General features: G+C 38.5%; 1 protein-coding gene across 1 annotated transcript in view; it reads left to right on the plus strand.

Moving 5' to 3' along the window:
• Positions 1 to 24,757, plus strand: part of PCCA (propionyl-CoA carboxylase subunit alpha) — a 294,043-nt gene that overhangs the window by 60,496 nt on the left and 208,790 nt on the right. Inside the window, exon 7 of the mRNA XM_063337025.1 lies at positions 22,107 to 22,238. Within this exon, the coding sequence (XP_063193095.1) occupies positions 22,107 to 22,238 (132 nt within the window). The remainder of the gene's footprint in view (positions 1 to 22,106; positions 22,239 to 24,757) is intronic.

Below are 24,757 nucleotides of genomic sequence, written 5' to 3' on the forward strand. Positions count from 1 at the left end.
AATGTGCGTCCTGGTGGCTAACTAAAAAAAATGGTGGCTATTGTGTGTGCTGCTGCCCATGTTATTTAAGTTAGATTAAGCTGTGACTCTAGGGCACTGTCTACTGTACGTAGTTGTGTGCAGGGTTGTGCAGTTCCTAAAGGCAGGTGAACTGTTTGCTTTCTGGATGCTTACTTGTGGCTTTTTGGTGCTTTGGGCCTTTTCTTGATTGAGCAAAAGTTGTGGCTTGTAACTTGTCTGTGTGTGATCCGGTGGGAATGGCTTATAACTGTGAACGCAAAGCTGTTACTGCACTAAAGGTATGTCTGAGCAGATAAATGATTCTTTGATCTTTGGAACAGGATCTGGTCTCAGAATGTAAAAGATGTTCTTACAGGTTGGTTGTTTTGGGTTGGTTTTTTTGGGAGTTGTTTGTTCTCTTAGTCTAGATTTTGAAATGTCTTTTTATGGAGCGAGAGGCAGACTCTTGTCAGCCAAATTGGTGTAGTCCATAACCATATCTGCCTTGAAGGAGACTTCTGGTAGCAGGCATCTTGTGAAGTCAACACCCGTGCAGCCTGTACTGTAATATTCAAAGGATGCTTCTCAAGTTGCTCAATTTAAGTAATAGGTGTTGTGACATATGTGGTACTTCAGACATTAATTTTTGTACCTCAAAACTTGATTAAAAAAATTTTAGTCTTTGGGAGGGCAGTAAGTATACACGAGTTTCTGCATCTTTTAGGAAGCCAGAGAGTAACATCTGTAAGGGACGCTGCAATCTTTGGTGCATATTTTTATTCCTCTTGCAGAAAGAACATGTTAATTTAAGGTGGTACCCAACTGAAACACTTGACTTTTGTAAGACTGTTACTTTTCTTTATGGATTCTGTTTTAGTAATCCAGATAAATAATTCCCCTATCTGCCCTATTATACAACTGTGACCTCTTTTGGTAAGTGACTGTCTTTGTAATGGGCTACCCAAATACCACGTGAGGTTTTGCATGTACAAAAGCTGAAAGCGCATGTATGTCTGTATATGTAGAATATGCCTCTTAGCACAAAAGGGCTGCTCAGAAATCCAATGTGGAAATTTGCTTTTCAAAGGCAGGCAGCAGGTGTGCTGCAGAGTAGTGCTTCCACCTGTCCCACCCAGAGAAGTTCAGCTTAATTTGCTCTGGCTGGGATTTAGAAAGAATAAGTTCCATGCCCAGTTTTTTGAGCAAAGTGTCTTGCTGGCAAGCTGTGCTTAATCTTCTGGTATTAAAATAACATCAGACTTTTTAAAAGCAGGTTACCCCAAAGATAAAAATGCCCAAATGAAGACTGCTTTCATTTGGGTCTCGAGGGTGTGCGTGTAGACATCGCCACAGTTTTGCATTATGTAGTTGCTTGGTTGTTTCCATGGGACTTTTGCCTTATTCAGAGGCTCAGTGTGTCTTTGTGTTCACTCTTCACTGTTCAGTCAATATTCAGACCTTGCAAGTGGCACACTTACACCTAATTTAGCTGGAAAACTTTGTTCCTTTGTAGCATATCTGTAAATTTTATACACAGTAATGCATTTCTTCTCAAAACATCTTGCTGCTCTTGATCCCCTCCTGCTCAGCTCATGTCCTACTACTTTCTTGCAAGTTCTCCTCCTTTCTTTTCTTTTTATGTTCAACAGTGTCTTGGCTTTTTCGTGTAGAAAGCACAGGGACCTCAGGAGATAAGTGGCCTTATTTTCAATTATTTCCAACTGTGAGGGGCAATTTCAGTTAGTCCTGTTTGGATCCTGTGTCCAGTGGGTGGAGTGTGCTCTGGTTGTAATGAGTTTTATAGTACCTGACAGCTAGTCTCTCCAAAATTCCCGAGAAGGCTGTGCAAATTGAGTTTTTCAGTGGCTTATAAGCTGAAATATGGGTAACTTTTTTTCATGAGAATGGTAAAGGCATTACTTATGATATATCAAGTGTAGTGTGATACAGCATGGCTTCCGTTCTGATTTCAGAGTTGTTGATTCAAGTTCTCCAGCTTCTGTATGAAACTTCTCTTTACCTCGTTTTAAATAACAATTTAAACAGTATTACAGCTGTTCTTTCACTTAATTTTTTTCACTGAAAGTTACAGGCTTTTGCAGATGCTTAGAGAAATTCTTGTGCAAGAAATGTTTGGAGTGGAAGACTTGAGTCCAGTAAGATTTAGAATTTGACAAAAGTATATTCAAGTAACAGCATTTACGAAGAGTGAATAAAGGGTACTCTGAATTTTGCTGACACGTAGGCTAGCTCTGCCTCTCCACTATACCTACACCAAAAAGTGTGTATGATAAGAAATTAATGTTTTATCTACAAGATTTTGTTACACTTTAGATGTTAATAGTATGTTAGGTTGTGTAGTAGGTTATAGTTGTACTTTTTTTTACAACAGCTTTTTTGTATTTAGTTACTTCCAAGTATACAAAACACTTTTCTAGTCATTTCAGTGCTTGATAACTTCAGGGTTCATTGCCCCTGTACATTTTTCAAATTATTAGCTTCCCAATGCATACAGCTTTAATTTACCCCCTACTGATATCCTTAAATGGGTTTTCAAGAATTTTGAAAGTGGACTACTATAGTTGTATTTCAGTGTTGGTCCTGACTGACATAGAATTTCTTAAGTAGCCTCCGCAATTAAAGGGATGGGAGGTTCAAAGAGCTCCTATGGCAAGAAGCTAAAGATTCTATTGAAAATAAAATTGTATTTGGTTTCCTAGAGTGTTTTTGCTTTGGTGATTTGCCTGTTGCTTTCGTGAGTGCCGTTGCCCTCAAATGTAACTTAAACGTGTTAAGTGCAATATCTGTTCTCCTAAAGTAAAATACTTTATGCTGAAACATTTGCTTTTCTTTAAAAAATAGAAGATAAAAATCTGACATGCTGCATACCTCACAGCACAAAAAAAATCAAAGGGACAGCTTAAAGAATTGAGTACAGATATTGTATCCATGGAAGTGGTGTTACTACGTATTTGCTTATTATGTTTTGAATATAATTCAGGCTATTGTTTTAGCTCCAAGTGCCAGAAAACTACAGAACTAATTTTACAATTTGAATTTTCCATTACAGCCTAAAATTCTAGTAGTAAGGATAGAAGTATCTGCAGTATGTTCATGTGTGAACTGAAGTCTATATCATTGAATCATTTAGAATTCTGCCTCATTTCTGTTCAAAAAGTATTGTTCATGAGGATTTCAACACCAGACATCCTTCTTGCAGTTAAACCCAAATGTTATCATTCCCTCTCCTCCTTGAGTCTGTTTTCTGTTTTGTTGTTTGTTTGGTTTTTTTTTTTTTTTTTTTTCCCCCCCCCAGTTTCTAACTACTGTATGATTTAGGAAAAACACACAAATCTGTCTTCATAGCTGATGTTCTATAGAACAGGAGACTAGGAAATTTTTGGCCAAAACTTTAAAACTGGGTAAGAAGCAGCAGAAGAATAGGGGGGAAAAAAAACCCCACAACCCAAACCAAACAAACCCCACCTCCCCAAAACAGTTCTTGTTTGTGTATTAAGATTCCAGGCCAGCTAACTTCTGCAAAGTCTGCGTTATCATTCAGTGCTGGGGTGGTTTCCTACGGAATGTGTGCCTCCATGAATGAAACACTTGTAGCACCAGGTACTCCCAATGTCATGTAACGGCACATCAATCTTGATACACAGTACTATAAAAATGCAGTCATCGCAACTGCCTCTAAAAAGTAGTGAAAGAAAACAGAGCCTTTCTGAATGATAAAATATTATTCCCTTTTAAGGAGTTTCTAGTGTAATGTGTTTGTATCTTGCTCTGTTAGAGTGCAATAACATCTGATGATTGGATTCCCTTCTAGGAATGACAAACCTACCTAAAATATTTGGATAGAAAAGCTGCTACCGGGATAAGTTAGAGGAGTTGAAATAAAGGTGGAACTTGGCAAAAGAAAAAGCTAGATAATGATTAGATATCAGCACGCGTAAATAAAACTTTGTAGCTTGTGTTCCTGTGATAGTCAAATGCCATTCCTAAAATGAGTGAAGTAAAATAATGTTACTATTAAGAGTTTAAATTTAACTTTTGATTGCTTACTGTGATTAGAAGATACATGTTTTGATCTTGTATTCTAATAAGCGAGAAGATAGCTGGAGTTTGGCCTTTGTTACTCTCTTACAGCCTGAAGTTTCACATGCGTATTGGACCATATTCTGAAGATTACAGTCAAAACTACAGGTATCATTTTAATGTAGTAACTGTATGTTAATTATGCCAAAACTGAGATTGATTATGTATGCTGGACAATTGCAAACTACAGAAACCTGAACCTGAGTCTTAAAATTGTCACAAAGCTCTGGGAAGATGATTTAGAGGTCAACTTTTGAGCAGCTACTTTTTAAGGAATGGATAACAACAGATTTTCTTTGGTAGGCAGGAAAGGAAATGCTGTTAAGCATCAAGCAGTTGATGTCTTGGTTTGGTTTTTTTTTTGAATTGTGTACATTAAAGGAATTTAGCATATAACTACATTATATGCATTGTAATAGTCAATAACGGAGACACTTTCTTAAAACAACGATCCAGTGTGATCTTCCAGGGGGTTTTGAAACTGCTCAATGTGTCATGGAGATTTAAAAAGTCTGAGGTGTTTATATACTATAACTTTCCATTGCATAAGGCAGCTGGCATTTGCTGGATAACAGTGCTGTTCCTGTACAATTGTTAAAGGTCTTAATTCTCTGTGCCTTTTAAAAATATTAAACTGGCTGTTAGAAAGTATGTGGGGAGATATATGTGCTCTTCTATGGATTACAAAGGCATATCATAATATGTACAAACAGTATATGTTTTCAGACCAAGACAAGAAAGTTTAATGTATTAAGTATTGTCAAATTAATTTTTCTTCTGAGATTAAAATCGTGAGTTCCAGACTTACTGTGGAATTGGAGCTCTCTGAGTGAGTAAAACAGAAGCTGTCCTTTCACCAACATATTCAGTCTGTTCATGTAAAGGTGTGATAAATGGACCAAGAAGAGAATCATCATAAGACAGAAAAAGTGTAAAATACCTTTAAAATATGTATATTTACATAAACTGGTTGAAATATAATACATTGGGAGCAGAGCTTGGGATCTATAGCGTGAATGTAAGAACTCTCCTATGAACCATTCATACATCTGCAATGAAGAGATTTGCTCTTTGCACAAAGATTGCTGTGTGTGTCTTCTGATGTAATGCTGAAGAATAAATAGCAGTGAAAATGTAGTCCTCAAAACAACAAAAATAGAAACAACTAGATTGACATCAATCAAATTTTTGACTGTTTAGCAGTTAAATGAGACTTCATTTTTTGTTTAAGTGTGCAATGGTAGATAGTGGAAGTATAGTAAATGTGATTATATTACAGTATCACTAATGTCTGCTGTTGACTGTATCTGTATTAGACCAAAATCCAAAGAACCTCATTACGCTTACCAAATCTCTGTTGTGCTAGATGTCATAGGCACATGTGTAGTGAAAAGCTGGTTTATGCCTTTTTCCCCTTCTTCCAATTCTGTTAGCATCTGAAGGAAAATAAGGAGTAAGCTAAAAATAAATGGGGAAGAAAAGCCTGGGTCTCTAAATGGGGAAACCTTAATCTCTGCACCCAGAAAAATCTTAACCCCCTCCATTCTTTTGAAAATGGAGAAATGCAGGCAGTCCTTGTGGCCGAGCAAAGCAGTACTCAAAGGTATGGGCATTTGTCTCTCCTCTTTTCTAAGTTACCTGTCAAGCTTCTCCAATGGGAAGAGGCCTGTGCACTTCATTTATTGTAACTTTTCATCAGAAACTTGGTTTAAAATGTGAGCAGCAGAGGCCAAGAATTTTCTAACTTTAAATATTTAGATATTTATGGTGCAATGTAAGCTTAAGAGACTACTTAATGTAGCTTTAATTTTGTTTTCTTAGAGGATAAGCTCTTGATATTAATTCAAGACCTGGTATCTGGACTTAGTCCTTAAAATTGGAGGGCACAGTTGCCTGGGAAAGAGTGACAGTATTGGTCTTGGTTCTGTATTTTTGGAACTTCCCCTTCCTATACATAATATTTTTAAATTCTTTTGAAATGTATTTATATTCAGAGTGAAAAGCATTATTTATTCCAGACATGAGGTAATGAATTCCTTATTTTTGCATTTCTTTCCTGTACTGAAAATCTTGGGAGCTGGGTTCTTTGTTCATTCTTCCAAAAAAAAAAAAAAGTCCATCTTAAGCACCAACTCTAATTCGTAAGCTGTTTTTGGTATGTGAGCATCTTCTGTCAGATTAGCTCTTTTTTTTTTTTTTGCATAGCTGGTATCTCCAGCTGTCTTGTCAGTACTCATTTAGTTTTGATTTTTTTGTTTTTGAATTTGTAATTTGTTGGAGAGATTATGAGCATCAATTTTACAGATAGAGGCTAATAAATACACTCTTCAGATTGTGTTTTTGTTCAAAAAATGTACACAGACTGAATTCTTGGCATGGGCAAGGAATAAATTTAACTTGCCTCTGAGCAGTTAATGAAATCCTGTATTAGGATAATGTAAAGAGATAATTGTGGCACCATATTTAAAATAACCAAGTATTTCCCACTAGAAGTGGTGACTCTTACTTGTGCTAATCCTTTATGTTCGTATCATCATTCTCACTTTGCATCCATTTGAGGCTTTTTGTATGTCGAGTTTCAGTGAAGAGTCAGGTAGTGCCCTAAGGATGAGGCTCGGGGAGGGAGTTCTGCTGATGCAGAAATGTTTTTCAGCAATAGCTGAAATCTCTAATTTGGAGCAGGTCACTCCCACCTTTCACCTGATGAAACGCATCTTTGGGAACTGGGAAAAGATTTTTTTTTTTTTTTCAGAAGTGATTAACAGGCAGTGTTAATCATTCTAGATATTTCAATGATGGGACTGTTTACTTTTTAGGAGGATGATAACAGAGCTTGCATGGTAAATTCCTTTCTGTTCTAGCCTTTCCTTTTGGGATTCCAGAGTGAATGTTTCAAGTCCAGCTATAGCTCATGTTGCCAGTGGTACCTGGGTTGCTCCTGCAAAACAAGGAATGGGAGCTTTAATACCCTCTTCTGTCCTGTGGATATTTGTGCAAAGGTGCAGTTTCACAATATCTGTAAGCTAAAGTTTTTCCTGCTCTTTCAAGGAGAAGTTGGCCCTGGTCACATGTTCCTGCCATCTCCCTTGTGCTGGGACTACTATTTATGTAGTTATCTAGAGCAAGCATAAAAGTAATCCAGAAAGAGAAATTAGTGCGAAAACCAGCAAAGTGCAATAGACTAGGTGTGAAAAATGAAAAGCCTGGAGGTCAGGACCCCACTCTTCTGTGGCAGAATGTGCACCAGATCAACTTCGTTATCGTGGTACAGCACTTCTAGCTGTTGGCAATGACATTTCCTATTCATTCCCTCTTTGGCTGAACCCATCAGAACAAGCCTCTTGCTGCTACCTGTTATATTGTTAGGAGGTGACCACAAGGATGTGGAAGGGACTTTAAGAGTGTAAAATTGGGCTTTCAACAGTTACAGCATGTTGGCATTAGAGTTGCTCTGGCATCTTGTGTTCGGTCCCTGTGTGCGTTTGTGCTGTAATGCAGTTCTCAGTTACTAATGTTGTGGTCTCTCCTTGTCTCATCGCCTCGCTTGGCTGCAGGAGGTAGGTGGTGAGTGGGGTGGCAGATTCTGAAAAGGTGTGTTTGAGGCAATTTGTTTCAATCCAGGATGTGTCCGTTACAGATGTCCTGTACAATGTTAACGCAGGACAAGAAACTTCTTTGTGTTTGATGCTTCAAGTAAAGTTTAAAGTCACTTTTTTAAACCTAGCCTTTGGTATATACCTATCGTTGCTTTTTCATTGCTAATCTCTGAGTATATTCTGCCTTTAGTTTTAAGGATTTTTTTCCGGTAGCTTTGAGGAACATCTAGTTGTACATACTCTTCAACATCCAATTTAGAAGTGAAAATCCAGTTTGCTAAGAATTTAAAAGTAATTCTGGCCCAGTGGATAAATTAGAGGTTGGACTTCTGGAAGTTGTTGCATTTCACCACTTTCATGTATCTTAGCTGAAATACTAAAATAAAAAAAGTTTTTTCCAGGGTACTCTGGTCTTATTTACCATCTTAAGTACTCCTGAGACATCAATTTGTATTTAAAAAAATAAATAAATAAATAAATTGGATAGTTGACTAGTCTCTGCTTACCCAAGTTCCTCTCTCCCCTTGCTGTCCCCATTTCTGTGGGGACCTTTAAAAAGAAATAAATGTCAACTTTTCAGAAAGATTGCCATCATTTAATAAGCTAACTTCCTCTACAGGCTAAAATTTTGAAATTTAGGCCCTCATCCTGCAACTGTTTAAGCATGCTTAATTCCAAGCACATGCTTATTTACAGGATCCAGATTTGTTTGTCTCATTACTTTACAGCATGAGGGAAGCCAGACTGTCCAACTCTCCACACCATCTGTTGGGAGGGGGAGGGAGGAACTTGATTGTGTGTGTTCCAAAAAGCCGTTCCACCCTTAGCCACCAGACCAATCTTATCTTTCAGATCCAGAGGTTGTCTTATTCAAGAATATATGGTGGATATTTTTGTCATAGTATGTTATCTTGAGCTCAGAACAGTTTTGGTTCATATGGAGCAGGGCCACAAGGGGATCTTAGATTGCTTCATAAGTGGCTATAAGTTCTCTAGTACTACATATCGATACATATTATTGACTTGTTTTATTTATGATACTGAGATAATGAGTGGTTGTTATCCCAAAGCTGTAGCATCGTGAGTGTTGTAATACTGCTGTTCCATCACATTTTGTTCAATAGATTTAAATATATCCATTCCACTTATTGCCTTATGCTAGCCAAGAAGTCTACTATACACATAGTTTTAAAATAGCTTGAAACTTTTGATGTTGATGATCACATGTAGTTCTTTGGCCCTTTGCCTTCACTTTAAAAATAGAAACAAATCTGATTGTTTGATTTATGTAAAAATATGTGAGACCAAGAACAGGGTTCGGTGGAAAATCTGAGTTTGTATATACAAGTCTCATTACTTAATGGAAAAATATTACTCTTAGTTTTATTATCTTTAAGTTTGGCTACAAAAGCACCTGAGCCTTTTTTCTTAAATATTATTTGAACATCCGCATTTAAGAGGACAACAGTCGCACACATCTCTGCCCATAATATCTAATGTTAACGTCATTGTGTTAGTTGGGCATAAATAGAAATTGGAGGGGGAACTACATAAGTACCAAAAAACTAAATCAGCTGTTAGATCATACAGAAAAAACTCAGAATTTTCTTAGAACACTTTCCAAAGGAAAAAAAAAATCAGTGAATTTTTGATTTACTTAAATACAGTGCATTGGGCTTCTCTCAGTGGGCAGCTGTAAGAGCTAGTTAACTTTCATTGCGGGGTAATTAGTCCACAGATTTCTCCAAGGAACTGCGTAAGATTTAAATAAGAACATCTTTTAGTGGTGCTACCACATGCATCCTCTTACAAATAGTGAAGGAGATAAGACATAGTGCTTAACAGAATTCTGTGAAGTGGTTTCTTTTACTATGGCTATGTTGTCTGATGTTGTTATCCTGTATGTACACTAATGCTTGCTCAACTGGTGAGCGGGCATTGTGGAATGTATGTATTGTATATACTTTACCATCCTCCTTCCCTCAGACTAGCTTCTCACAGTACTGCCTGGTGTAGGGAGTTCCTTCTTGTCCCTGCTTGCCTCCAGCTGTGTCTTTCCAGCCCTGTGCTGTATCCTGTGGTCACCTCCTAATATAAATGGATGAGCTTGTCTTTCAGAGATGGGAACCTTTGGATAGGATTTTTTTGTTTAGAACAACTATTTTGTTGAACTAAGGGGTATCGCTTCTGTCTGCAGAACTAAGGGAACGGCATACTTTAGTACAGAGGTAGGAAAAAAGGGCTAGAGACAGCACCATCACCAGCTACTAGAGAAGAAAGATCAGTATGACCAGGCTCTGCTTTCTTTTAAAGAAACAGATGCTGTGAGATTGAGTAGGAAGATCTATATCCCTTTATCCCAGGCAATCTAAGGGGGTCTTGTTTTGTCTTTTAATGACAAGGATAGTGCCAAGTTCTCTATACTGTTAGTTGCTGTATAGCAACCTGGCCGAAGATAACAATTGTCCAGATATCCTACACTTAGGACTATAGAGTAAATGAGTTTGGAAGGGATCTCCAGTGATCTAGTCCGTATCTCAAAAACGGATCAACTGCAACAGGTTGCTTAGGGCCATGTCCAGTTGGGTTGGGAATATCTTCAAGGATGGAGACTCTGCAGCCTCTCTGGGCTACCCATTCCTGTGTTTGACCACCACCTTCTAGTATCCCTTGCCATTATGGGTTGCAGCCACTTCCCGCATCAGTCATCTCATCACCATTGCTGTGGCAGAACCTCTGTCACCCCCAGTGTCACAGTTTACTATGACAGTCCTATCTTTGCTTTACATGAGTGTTTTTAGTAACTGCTGGCTTTGGTAGAAGGCAGTGTGTTGGTTCAGTGAATTAAACCTGGTTTGTGGGGGAAAACCAAATTAACTCACAAACCAATCCAAACAAGTGTATGTGCATGCATTTTTCTGTTGTTCATATGATTGATTTACTGCTTGTTTAGCTCTTAACTAATGTTTATTAATGTGATTGACAGATTGATATTTATTTTTGAATAAATATGCCTATTTACCATATGATGTTGTATTTTGAATGTCAGAAATTAAATCTAGTGCTGTTTAATGGCCCTGTGGGAAAATAACTCCAACTTACTAACAAGATGTAAACGCTTCCAGTTTTCTAAAGTGAACTCACTGGTCTGCGTCTTGCAGTGTAGCTCCTGGTGTCTTAAGTTTTTCTGAAGGTCTTCTAAACAGTCTTTATCAAATATACATGAGGATGGCTACATCTACCAAAGAAATACCACCTTGTCTGTCTTGTATCATCGGTAGCAGTTTATTTGACAGGAAGTAACTTAGTAGCCTTTGTGTGAGGACAGGGAAGATCTAAATTACACTGGCCAGCTGAAAAAAGGGAGCTGTGGGTGGGTAGAATGGAGTTACCCATGTTAGAATGTAGTCAGGGCAGTGGGCTTAACACCCTTGTTGTTATGAAGAGTGTTGTTTATTCAGTGTCTCTGTCTTTTACAGTGTTTGAGAAATAACACTTTTCAGTTTGTGTGCATTGCTCAACTCTATTCCTCAATATGCAGAGTGGTTATTAGGAAGATGGTTCTAGGGTCGCTTATGTTCCTGGCTATCAATAACAAGATTCCTGGGGCTTAACTCATCAGTAAATTCAAGGTGGTGTAAGCTTGGACAGTCATATTAAGTTTTAATTTGGTTTCTGAATATGCAGTGTAAATATAATGATGGTCACCTAACTTTGAAGCATTGCAGAATGTCTGGAAAAATGTCAGATGTTTTTCAGCATGAATTTTTTCTCTCTAGGTTCTGACTTATTATTAAGGTGGGTTTTTTTTTTTTGCAGGCATACAATTAATATCCTTTGACTGCAAGCTCAGTAACACAGTGCTAATTTTTCATTACTTGTTGACCTCTAAATGTCGCTCTCTTGTTTTTCAAAGGGGAGTGGGGGAAGCTAAGGCATTGCAAAGTGCACTTGCAATGTGCAAAATGCAGTGTGCAAAACGCACAAATGTTCTGTATTTGTTTGCAAAGCTTCACATGCATCTGTAGGACAGGAGAAATAGTATGGCTGTATAAAGAATATGTCTTGTGTCCGCTCACTTTCTTAATCTGCTGTATCAGTCAAGTTTTTGAACTGTTTGTGTTATACCATATGTCTTCCCTACAGAACTTAGTTTGATATAGAAAATTTTGTGTATGTCAAACCTGGGTCCGTGGTAATGTGTGGTATTGGTTTGGCTAGAAGAATGCTCCCCTGTTTCTCCCTCTCATCATTCTGTCCTGCTTTTTCTCTACAGATTGCTGGTTTTCATTTAGAGTAATGTATATTTTGTGTTAAACATCTCATTAAGTGTTCTCTGCCAAGCTGAAGACTTTTCCAGACTGAAAGCCAAATGGCCCACAAGATAAAGTGCTGCTAACTTTCTCTACTGAATTCAGTACAGTAATTCCAAGTGCTTTTTTCACTCCAAACAAATTAAAATACCATCTAGGCTGAACACTAATTTTAAAAAAAGCTGTCAGTTAGGAGATCTAGTACTCTTGAAAAATAAATTGTACTTAATTATATTCTGAAAGAGAGTAGCTTAAACTTGACCCACAGCCAAATATTATTCTTTAATTGATAAGATGGAGCAAGGAATCTTTCTTACTTTACTAAAATCTTCAGGAGGGCTTTGTGCAACACTGGCACATCCCCTTTTAAATGAAGAGTTTGTATTAACGATTAAACAAATGCTGACTTTACATCAGGCAAAAATCTTGTGTGGTCATGCAACTGATAGAACTTTTTTGTGTTGCATGAAAAATGAAATGGTCTTCATGAGGCTAGATTATTGGGAAGACTAAGATTACACTTGTTATTGTTTGCCATTTCCTTTGTGCATACCTGATTTCTTCTCTTTATCTTCGTGTAATCAGCAGCTATATCCATTTCCAGGATCTAATTGAACGTAATGAAGAAAGAGGTTGGGCTGTTAAGCTTCCACATTCTCTGCTCTTTGTGCTGCTCCTGGTGCTAAAAAGAGATGAGTTAACATAAACCTGAGTAGGCTGTTTAACCTTCTTTCTCTTCTGGAAATGTAGATGCAATAACATTTGCAGCTGAAAAGGCTCATTCGCAGTTTCTAATGTTTAAGGATGCAAATGAAGCATTTTGTCTCTTCTGTCGCCTGGAGGTGTTAAGCAAGGAAACAGAAAGAGGTTTCTAGGATTAGTTCCACAGATTTCTTTTATCATGTAAAAATCAAGGGTGGTTTCAATGCCATGAAGTGAAGAAAAGCAATATGGAAACCATCCAGGGAAAATTCTTAAGTTTCATTTGTTTTTCCCTAAATTTTCTGGGTATTTATTGCTACTGATATAGTCAAATACTCAAGCTTTCCAACACAGCAGGGCTAAGTTCCTGTGCACTGGGTGGTGTGTGTGGGAATGTTTTGTAGGTGATGAAGCAATTCATTGACAGTGGTATGTCATACAGACTACTGTATGTTCAAGTTTTACAGTTTGTATTTGAGAAAAATCTTCTAAAAACTTGAATAACTCCATATTACACTTGGATTCTGGGCAAAGACGTAAAATAATATGTAGACCATCTAAAGCTTTAAACTGTTTTAATGTGAAATTACCAAGTAAAACTTCTGATTGACGATCAGCTCCAAAGTGAAAACTTGAAGTACAGAGCCTTAGAGGTGGCACTTGTTCTTCTCACAGTGTCTTGTGGCATTGAGTCCTTGGAGGAAGCTCTGTGTGTGCTTCTTTTCGCTTGCAAAGATATGGCTTGGAAGCTCAATACCATTTTTTTTCCCCCACTTAAAAGTATAAAATACACTATGAAATGTTTGGTTAATCAGACCTTTTTTATTTTTAAATGCAGAATTTAATCAATGCAAGCACGTTTACTCTTTGTATGTATACTCCATGATAGTATGAATTCACAACTGGTATCTTGTTAAGGAAGATGTCTACAGATTAGTCAGATTCTTACAGTTTTGACTTTGTAAATCTACCATTACTGTGGAATTAAAGAGGAAATGATGTTAAAGTTTATTTAAAAGCTACTTTCTCTGCAACATTTGTGCTTTAGGTGTCCAGATGTATTTCTAGATGTATTCTGGCTGCTCCCTGGTGTTATGCAGGTCATGCACTTTTTCTGACTGGTGCACACTTTTTTTAAGTAGCCTTAGATCATGTTTATACTGGTTCAGCAACTGTGCCTTTTGTTTAAGCAGCTTTAGAGTAGTCTAACAGATTGATTTCTCTCTTCCCACCTCCAGTATTTGAATAGACATGTACTACATTTTGAAAAACATAAATATGACTATCTCCCAATACATGATATATGCTGTTTATACGTTCTATTTCTAGCCTGCTTTAGAGAAGGCATATATTTGGGGCCTGGATAAGGCCTGTTTTCATTTGGTCCTTCATAAGTTTGTCTGGTCATGAAGGACATCAATACTGGTGGGACTTAAATATAGTACAAGATTTTCTGGTAACTGATTAATGTATTTTCATGGCTCTGCATAGTTTATGCTTGGGAGACCAGCGTGAACAGGTTCACACCAGGATTAAATAAAGCAGGCAATATTTCTTAGAATAATGGCTTAAAGGGAGTTTGTTAACACATCTCCCTCCCCATGCCAAAGGTTAAACACGGAAACTGCCATCTGTGTCAGTTTATTTCCAAGTAAATTAGCGTATTCAAGCTTTCATTTTTTTTGGTGTCGCTGCCTAGCAGTCATCTTTTTCCTTACTTACAGTAGTGGCTGTGAAAATGCTTTAGTGTTCTTTAAATTCAGTTTTAAGAAGTGAAACAAGCTTCTTGCAGCTGTGTTCAATTTCAGGTAAGGCTTTTTCATTCTGCTAGCTTTTCCTTTTCTAAAGAAGCACTTCCAATGTATCGCTTTCTCTTGGAGTACGTACTCCTATTTGACACAGGGAGTACGGATATTTAAAATGGCACAGTTTAGTGTCAGAGGTGGTGACATAGCTTGTATGGTGGGTCTGGCCTCTCAAATGCAGTGTGTTTCGGAGCCAAGTAACAGTAAGTTTTTATTTCAAAGCAGAACTTGGAACAAGCCGTGAGATTTGGCAGGCTGGGCAGCACAGTTCTTCAGCACCACCCTCTTCCTCTAGTAAGTTGCATTGGGCTCTGTCACTTTCCCAATTGCCAGGCAACCTTTTACTGTTGAGGCTAGTTGCTATCACAGTCTACCTACCTGCTGCTTATGCAACTCGAGGTGGTTTTAATACACCATCTCCTTCCCAAACCCTCAAACAAAACAAAAGCTCAGACCTCCAGAAAGAGCTACAGTAGCCAAAGGCACGTGTAGTTAGAGAACAGTAAGATGCTACAGCCCTTCCCCCTCTAGCATATTTATCCACCTGCTTATATCACATACTTTATTCACTTAAGAGGTGCTGTGCTGTTCTGTTGAAAGCCTGTACAGAAGGCTGTAGTTTGCTTTTCTTCAGCATGGCTCGCTTTTTTAAAATACTTGTTCTAATGAAGGATGCTATTGTACACGTAAGGGTTGTCATTTCTCTCTTGTGTGTGTATATACATGTGTGCATATTGTTAAGATCTCTTGGCTTCAAAAGTTCTGCTTATTTCATTCTAAACAAGATTGGAGGAACTCTTATTTGCTGAACTGATGAAGAGTTACTACTTCTGACATTTTGACGTTGTCCACGACAATACCTAGGCATGTTGCTGTTATAAGCCTTTTCCAGCTTAAAATAAGTCTGCCTAGAATGAAATTCTGTTAGTACTAAATTTTCAGCTTGATGCCGGGGCAGATCCTTGACCACTCCTATATATGTTCTTTATTCTGAGCCTTCAGGATAGCGGCACAGGGCCCAACTGTTGGAGCTGACAGGTTGTTTCTGTGCATCTGGCAGAAAGCTTTAGGGCATTCTTTCAGCTCCACCATGTTCTGCTGTAGAGCATTTTACCACTTCATTATTTTGTAGTTTGAGTCGATGTGGCTTAGAATATATTCTTACATTATATTTCCTAGGGGATTCTTTCCCAGTGTTTCCTAGTTCCTGTATTGCAAGGCAGTCTGTTACATCCTTTCAACATCTTTCAGCGTATGTCAGTGTGCCTGTGTTTTGGTTTTGTGTGTTTTTTTTGTTTTTTTTTTTTTTTTTCTCTGGTAGGATTCCTCAGTCTTGTCTGTGTTTGTTTCATCTGGTCACTATAACTGGAGTTTTTTGTTCTGCTTGGTTATTTTCTAGGTTCTCTAAGCTTCTGGACCTTCTTGCTGCCAGCTCTGCTTCTCAGTCCTGCATTTAACCTGTGTAATTTAACAGCTTTTTAGTCCAGCTACCTGTTACGGTCGTCCTTGAGCTGTGCTGCTTATCTGCTCTGCTTCGTATGTGGCTGCAGGCAGCTGCATGTACAAGTCTGTTTCCTTCTGAGCTATGAGTCCCTGCTGTAGATGGGAGACCGTATTTGTGGAAGACTCCAAATTTTCTGTAACTCAGACTGTGATTACTAGACTACTACTAGACTACTACCCCTTCCCTTCCCCATTGGATCTGCCCCCTTTACTGGCTGTGTGTCAAGAGGGCAGAAAAATTAAGGCAGTTGTTTCGCAGTACAACAGTGAAAGAATTCGTCATCTGCATGCAAGTTTTTCATGGAAACCTTTTTCAATTCTTCCTGTGAAGAAAACTTGAGGACTGGGACAAAAGCCTGTTGAAAACCAGACCTATGATAAGTTTCTATTGGAGTTCTTACCTGTGGGCCTTCCTTCATAGTCTCATTCACCAATAAGTTCTTGAGTGAGGGTGGTAAGTTGTTACCCACACTTGCTGATCTTGTTGTTACCTCACTGCAACAGAATCTTCCTTCTGCTTCTCTTCTGCCCACAAGTTGTTCCACTACTTGACAGTATATGTCAAAGAGGTGGTTCAAGCAGTCGCTTTGATGCTTCAAACTTCAGCCATTTTGTGATTCAAACAGTGCTCCTCAGAGAAGCAATAATGTGCTTTATTTTAAAACAAGCCTTAAAACAGAAGTGCAGACTAGAACACAAAAGGAGGCTGATATGGCAGCACACAGTCCCCTCCCTGCACGCCTCAAAGTTTGAGAATGTGCCTTCTCCCCGGAGAAGGTTCTTGTTCACAGGTATGCGCTCTAGCAGCTTATGTGGTCCTTCTTCCAATATTCATTAAGTTTCTCTGTTTAGCTAATTTTAACTCACAAAGGAATGGAGAACACTTCCCAGAAAAAACCTGGGGGAATTGTCTGCCATGTTGGTCCACTAGGTCAAATGAGGAGTGCCGGAGTCTGCCCTGGAGATGGGGGGATAAATAGGGTCATGGGAAGGAAAGGAAAGAGTGAGGCTGGGGAAAAACAACTAGGTTGGCTCAGTTACTTCTCCGGTCACCCCTGACAGACTGCAGGCTCTGGCCCTACCCAGCCAGCAGTGCTGCAGTTAAGCCCTTTTCTCCTAAGTGAATTGCTTTTTTCCAATAAGTAGCACCCTGAGTTTGAAAACTCATGTGTAAGTCTGAGAACACATGATTCAAGATTCAATGGCTGTATGCAACAGATCGTTTGGGTTTTCCTGTAAATTTCATGAGCCTGTTTAAAACCAGTCCTGTGTTTACATAGGAAAGTTTATTTTCAGTAAGGTAGAACAGCTACAATTGCTCCCGAGTTCTCTCAATCCTCTCAGCCATTCCTTCCTTGGAGATGGGAAACATTTTCCTACAACTAACCATTTCAGGTACCAGGGAATGAACAAGAACAAAGCCTGCATTATTGCTGTTGCTTCTGTGTGGTAAGATAATTATAGGGGCTCTTGCACCTGGAAGCAACTGGGCACTTGAAGTGTGTTTTGCCACCTCAGTGTGGTGTGAGTGGGAGAATCCCCTTGCCAAATGATCCTGAAAAATAAAACATAAGATTCTTGATAGCTGTGTTTTTGTACATGGCATACCTCCTTGTTGGCTGGAGCTGCTCTTGTTAAGCTGGTGTTATGTGCAGATTCAAATATCCTGGCTCGAATGAGGACACCAAAAAGTGTGTTTAATTGTCCATAACTAATGTGGTAAAAGACAGAGGAAAAGTTTTAGTATCACTTGTTTTGTCTAAAGCTGGGTTGGAACTGTTCAGTCATTTCCTGCAGCGCCGAGAGGCCTGGCTGTGAGTTGGCTGGTTTGCCACATATTCATAAGCCCACAGAAGAGTAAATGTTGCCAATGGAGCTAGGGTGTATGAAAGTTTATTATGCAGTTTTCCCTCCTTCATGCTTTTATTCTTTAATCTTTAATTCTGCTTGTGCCGTCACTGAGGCTGAATCCACTACTGGTTGTATAATACAGTAATTGTGAATCTCTGCATGCATAATTTCCAGGAGGAGATGCAAAGGAATCTCTTCTTCTAGGATCAGTCTCTTCAGTTGCCTCAGGTCCACAAGAATTTGTCAGATGGACAGGTCCTTTCCAAATGTTAGGAGTATGGCAATTTACAGTAGCACAGGTCTGTTTGGCCCACTCTATTCCCAGAGCAGTCAGACGGTTGACAGACTGCGAAGGTCACATACAGCTCAACCACAGACTTCCCAAGTGGCTCTTCCAAATCTTGCCTTTTCTTGTTATACTTGGACATTGTTCAGTTTTTGCTATATTTGAGGACCTGCCTTCCCTGGGGATAGAATAAGGCTTTTGTCTTAAGCTTTAAAAAAAAAATAATATGAAATTCTTTGTGATTCTTATGGCACTACGATTAAAACAACTACTTCTGCTCTCGAAAATAGAGGGGTGTTGGGGAAAACTCTTCATTATCTTCTACTTAGTCAAAGAAAGAACTAACTTTCTTGGCATGGAATGTATCCTGAAATTGTTCTTCTATAAAATATTCCTTATTGTTTATCTGTACATTTGACTATGCAAAGTAGAGCAGTGATACGCAGGTATCTTGGGTATGTTTCTCAAGAAATTGCTGGTGCATGTTTATGGTGAAACTTGATGTGTTCCTTGCAGCCAGACAATTAGTCTTCAAGGTTGGACTGATGCTGAATGCGTGGAGGAGTAGCAGAACTCTTGGGAGAACTTGTTTGAGATGTAGTGTGTAAGCTTGTGTATGTACAGCAGAGGTTCTAGTGTTTGCTGCTACACTGGCAAATCTGTGTGTGGACAGACTGTCATCAGGCGTTGGAAGCTTTTCTTGCAGTTTCACCACTTCCTTGGGTTTCATAACCTAAGGATGCTAATGGATGAGTGCTGATAAATCTTTGTGAGAGCTGAAGATGTTATTCCCACATTTTTTTCTTATGGTCTATTTTTTGGCATTTTCAGTATCAGGCCACTAGAGTTTTGAACCAGTTACGTGTGAGCATTGGCAATGAAGAAGCTCGGGCACTGTTTTGGTGATGAGCTAAGAAGCTTTGGCAGAGGGCTTGAGCAAGCATCTTTGGGTGATGGGGGGCTTAAATTATCATAGCAAGACTTGCAAGAGTTTGTCTAGTAGTGCCTTAAGCTGACAAAGGCTTTTTTTGAAAGCTTAGCTGAAGTTAGTTGCAAGTCATGTCAGAGAATGCACATCTTTTCTATGTAAGAGGTGGTTTTACATATTCACTGGAAACTAGTGGATTGCCCTTAGTTTGTTAACTTTTTTTAATGTATGGATGTTGCAGCATGATGAGTTACGTGCTTTCAGGTATTTTGTGCTATCACATTGAGTAAAACTGTTTCATTTCAGATCTCGTTGCTGGGAAATAACTGGATGTGATGACTGCCCAATTGACTAACCATATAGGGTAATAGCTGGTGGCACTAAGCTGCTGCTGGTGGCACTAAGCTGCTGCTTGTTCACAATTAAAGAGCAGTTCTGTGTAAGGTACAAAGGTTCAGCGCAGTTAAAGCCAAGAGGTGCATGCAATGCCCAGAAACTGCAGTTTGTAAGTTCTGGGCATTCAAAGTATACATTTAAAAAAGACAAAGATGTAGGTTGCACCAGGTGATACTTGCATTAATGTGAATATGCTGCATATCATCTAGTATTTAATTTTTAATAAGTAGTATTGGTTGTATACATGTGGAATATTACACCTCTATAGGATTCATGTAACAAATATACTGGATGCAGCAGATTAATTTCTTGAAATGGCCTGGTGTGTTCCTTCTCAGGTGGTTCATGAATCTCTCCTGAATGGTGTGGTCCTCTTATCCAGCTACCTGCTTGGACAGGAGCAGGGGAATGATCTGGGCACGTTGGAAGTCCATGCCACAAGTCAGTGAGAGTAGACTGTAAGTCAAGCAAGATGTAACCTATATACCTTTCACTGGAGAGGTGCAAGCTGGAAGTCTTGAATGGTCTGTCAGGGCAGCAAAAGTTTTGGTCCCACTATCTTGATGATGGCTGGAGAGCTCATGTTTTTGATGGTAGTCTTTGAGAAGAGAGTGGGAAAAGGAATCAATACATGGTGAAGTTTGAAGTGACATTGACCAGGATGTAAATGCCAGTGTTATGGCAGAAACTGTATGCAAGTGAACCTTTTCCACAAAGCTTTTTGAGATTGGAATACAGTCTGATGACAGAAGGGAACTCTGCCCTACCTCCAGGTGTATGCAGGCATGTATTTAAAACTCTTGTTAAAAGGGAATAAAGTATCTGTTTTCAGGTTGTAATCTGCTGTTGTTTCTGAAACGGTCAGCTCCAAACTTTGTGTCACTATGACTTAAAACATCAACTGCTTGCTTCTCTTCTCCTTTAAAGAGTGAATTCCTTTAGTGTTCAGCTCTTTTGGCACTAGATTTAGATTAACAAATCTGCACCTTCATGTTGGTCTTCCCATCCCCCTCCTCCCTCCTATTGTAGTCTTCCCAACTTTGTGTTTGTAAGACAGCTATTCATCAAATCAATATTAGTGAGTTGCTGAGCTAATAAGCCTACTGTAGTAGAGAAGAGGTGGGCTGAGATAAAAACCCAGATGGTTCATTGTGAGTTGACGCTAACAAGCCTTTGATGTAGCTAAACTGATGCTCTGCATTTGTTTTGGGTGTCTTTGCACTGGGCTTCCTAGTGTGTCTGTAATACTTATCTGGTCTTTTCTCTGTTATCTGTAGCACCCTGTTAGCTAGGATGATAGGAAGTTGTCTACGCAGAGCTTAGAGCTTCTGCTATTACACTCCTCCTGCTAGGAAGCTGCTGACAGTGAAAACAGGGTCTCCCAAGCATGCTGGGAGCTCTTGGCTCGACGATTGTGAATAGGAAGACATTGTTCCCCAACTTAAAAAACATTTTTCCTATGTCTGTTCTGTGGTCATGTACTACCATCACATAAATACACAAAGCTTCATCAAATTAGTTTTTATTGTTAGTGACTATAACTATCTGGCAACCCAAACATATGCAGCACAAGTGTATGTCAGAAAGACACAAAACATTAAGACACAAATTCTGATACAAGAAATTGAATGTTTAATACTATGTTAGTGTTGGTATTAACCAAACTACCCATCGACTGGAAACAAGTTGTTTTTAAGCATTTTACAGGTGTCTTAGAATTGGACAAAAAAAAAATCAATGAAAACAGTTGGAAAAAAATTGTGCAAGGCTAGTATGCTTACTCTTTTGATGTTGTTTTCCAATGGTACAAAAGATGTTAAGTTACCTGAAACGTGCATGTACTCACTGATACATCAGTAACTTTAAGTGAAACAGTTCTGGTAGAACTGCCTTCAGCTCTGTATTGTCCTGACCCTGCAGAGGTTTGAAAAAAAATGTCTGTGTACTTGATCACTGAAGGTCTATTGCTGGCATAGAGAAATACGGGGGGGGGAAATGCAGTTCAGTGTTCTACCTACATATTAAAGTTGAAGTATTAAAGTATTTTATGTTAACCTATTTCCACTTCAGTATTGGAAAAGAGAATTGCCTGAAAGAATTGGGCAAACATTATTTCACCTATTACCTTATTTTCAAGATCTCTAAATACATTGAGTAAGAGACTGCACTTCGATTTTGATGTTTTTTCAAGGTTTGGTTTTAGGAATGCATGATGGAATTTTCAATTGCGTTACAGTTTAGCAAGCATATCTTTGTAAATCACTTGTGGCTATTTCCATGGTGAGTTAACTAGCCTCTGTTTTCTCAAGGGATATTTCTAACTTTCAAGCTGGAGTACTTCCACTTTCAGCTATTTTTCTTTGGCCTGGCTTTGATTTATACAAATGCTAATTATAGGGGCTTTGAATCTGTGTGTATAATAGTTTCAGAAGGTCATACACATTTTTAATGAACTAGCTGAAATGCTGCTTATACATTGCTAGGTTCTTACATAAACAGATCACTGTCTTTTAAGTGTTGTTTCATTGATCAGTCCAAAAAGAGAAAAAAAAATTAATAGCAATACCTGTGTAAAGCTGCTTTTTAGTTTCATCTCCAAAAGTTATATCTTCATTGTCTTTGCAGGCATCAGAAGGTGTCACCTTCATTGGACCTGACACACATGCTATTCAAGCTATGGGAGACAAGATTGAAAGCAAATTGTTAGCCAAAAATGCGAAAGTCAACACGATCCCTGGCTTTGATGGAGTAGTCAAGGTGAGAAATCATTTAATTACTGTTTGCCCACTGTAGGAACACTTGCTGAAGGTCTGATGCAGAATGTAATTATAATTGTAACCTCTTTTTCAATAAGATGTAACTAAAAGTGGGATACAGATTTTTATTAGCAAGAGAGTTTTGGAGAAGAAAGTCCTTCATAATAAATGATGTATTAAGGACTGCTTCTATGGAGTCTTTAAAAATATTTTGCTTCAAACTTACATGAAGGCAGGTAAATGTGTTAAATATCAGATGTGGATTCAACTATCTGCACATGTCTTTACATTTCTCAGGTCTTTACTTCTTGTTGGCCAAGATCTTGACAGCCCTAAGTTAACAATGAAGTTTGTTACGCTGTATGAAGCTGGCATTTTATGGTCTGATGCTGATGGTAGATTTCCATGTGTTGCAAAACTTAGGGTGAGGGGAACTTGGTGGGTCTCTGTCTGAATCTACAGCTGGTGTTCCTCCTGGGGTTTTAGAAGGAGCGATTTCCAACATTTTTTCTAAAAATATTTTGTTTCTTTCTTTATATTTTATAAGGTGAAAAAAAGTATGTCTTGGTTTTGGTTTATTTGCTGTGATTATATAGTGATGTATCACTGTTATAGTGATATGTAGTGATTATATAGTGATATATCGTGATTAATTATAGGGCTCTTATAAGCTTTCCTGTGTGTCTTTATATATTCTTGGTGTTAATGTACGTAAATAAGCTTTTTTTTCCTTTAAAACCTTCATTGTATATGCCTAAAACTTTGGTGTATTATAAAATATATACCTTTTGGGTTTAAATTTTTTATGCTTGACATGTCAAGCTTAAACTTTTCTCAAAAAAAATTTGAGTAAAACTTTGAGCTGCAGGAAAAAGTGAAAAGTTTTGTTTCAGTGACACTTTAATGTAGTTGACAGGAAAGCTTTTCAGGTTTTATTTATGACAGTTGATATTGACCTCTGATAATCATAAATCTTATTTACACGATGAAGTAGGAAATGTCCAGACAACTGGGAACAACTGAATATATTGATGGAAGGCAGACTGTATTTTAAGGAGCAACATGTATCAGGGTAACTGTGTTCAACATCATGTCAGCTAAGTTGGGTTTTAAACTCTGTTAGGAGGGGAAAAAACAAATGCAACTAAATGAGAGGGGTCAATAGAGTGCAAAGGGGCTAAGCCTCAACAAAGTTACTGTTCTGATGAGCGTACCTGGAGAACTTAGCTGATGAGAACAATAAAATCATGACATATCTAAGGACAAAATGCACAAGAGAGAATTCTTCAGAACTCATGATGGAAGTGCCTGGTGCGTGTAACGCCTGGCAGTGGGATACGCTGCAACAGGTAAAAGTGCAAAAACTTTTTCTCTTCTGGAGGGCTCCATATGTGTGTTAGGCTGACGTTTGTGGCAATCTCAAGTCTGGTAGTGGCAAGCTGAACACAGCATTCCGTCAGGTTTTTGTTGTGTGCACATACTGCTTGTGTATGTGGTCCTTTAGCACTTGTAAGATTTAACAGCAGCCAAGCTATTGTGCATAAGATCCTCTGTTCTGTCTGCTATCCTGTATATTCTTCCAGAAATCCTGAAAGCAACTTCTAGAAAAACATCTAATTAGGAGTTAACTTTGAATTAATCATCTAAACCCCACTGTCATAGTTTGGGCCAGGTTGACCAATGACAAGATGACAGATGCTCTCCCCCACCTCTTACTCCAAGGAGAGAAAGAAGAGAGATATATTTATGAGTTTAGAAGAAACTGAACTACTTTAATGAAATACTACTAATAAAATAAAAATGAAATAATGAAATAAAAATATACACAAAACTGTATCAAGCTTCCAGGGAGATGTCACTGGGAAAGTTCCAGACTGGACTCAGTGACAAAGGGGAACTGGAACACACTGACTGGGATCAAAAGGCGGATGAGCTGATGGGGTCCTCCTGTTGGCGATTGGCTATATGCAATGGTAGTCTTTAACACCAAATGAACTGCAATGTAGGATTGAGTTGAAAACTCCAGTCTTCAGGTATTGAAAGGAACTATGCAGTAGTTGCTTAATCCTGAAGTGTCCATATCATATCAATTTCACATACCTCAGCCTTGCACTAGTTCTGATTATTTGTTGATGGAAGAAGAACATGTGACTTAAAAAAAAACAAACCCAAAACCAAAAAAACCCAAAAAAAACCCCCAAACCAAACACAACAAAACCCACCAAACTAGAAAAAGGAGAGTCCGCAGTGTTATAGTTTCCATCAGAAAGAGGAGATGAACATTTTGGGTTAACCAGTTCTTTGGTTACCAGTTCTAGGAAGGAAGCGGTAGGAAATAAACTTCTGATAATTGAAATTCTCATCCTTGCTATGGATCTAAATATGTGCCTGTGTTTGTTCTCTGATCTCTTCCTTGTGATAATGTGTCTTTTGCTCAGATGAATACCCGAGTAATTAGGTCATACAGGATGCTGATCTTTGGTTAGGGCTTGATGTGCTATTTTGCCACTTTAGACTAAG

The sequence above is a fragment of the Chroicocephalus ridibundus genome, chromosome 1, assembly GCF_963924245.1.
Source record: "Chroicocephalus ridibundus chromosome 1, bChrRid1.1, whole genome shotgun sequence".
Taxonomy (NCBI): domain Eukaryota; kingdom Metazoa; phylum Chordata; class Aves; order Charadriiformes; family Laridae; genus Chroicocephalus; species Chroicocephalus ridibundus.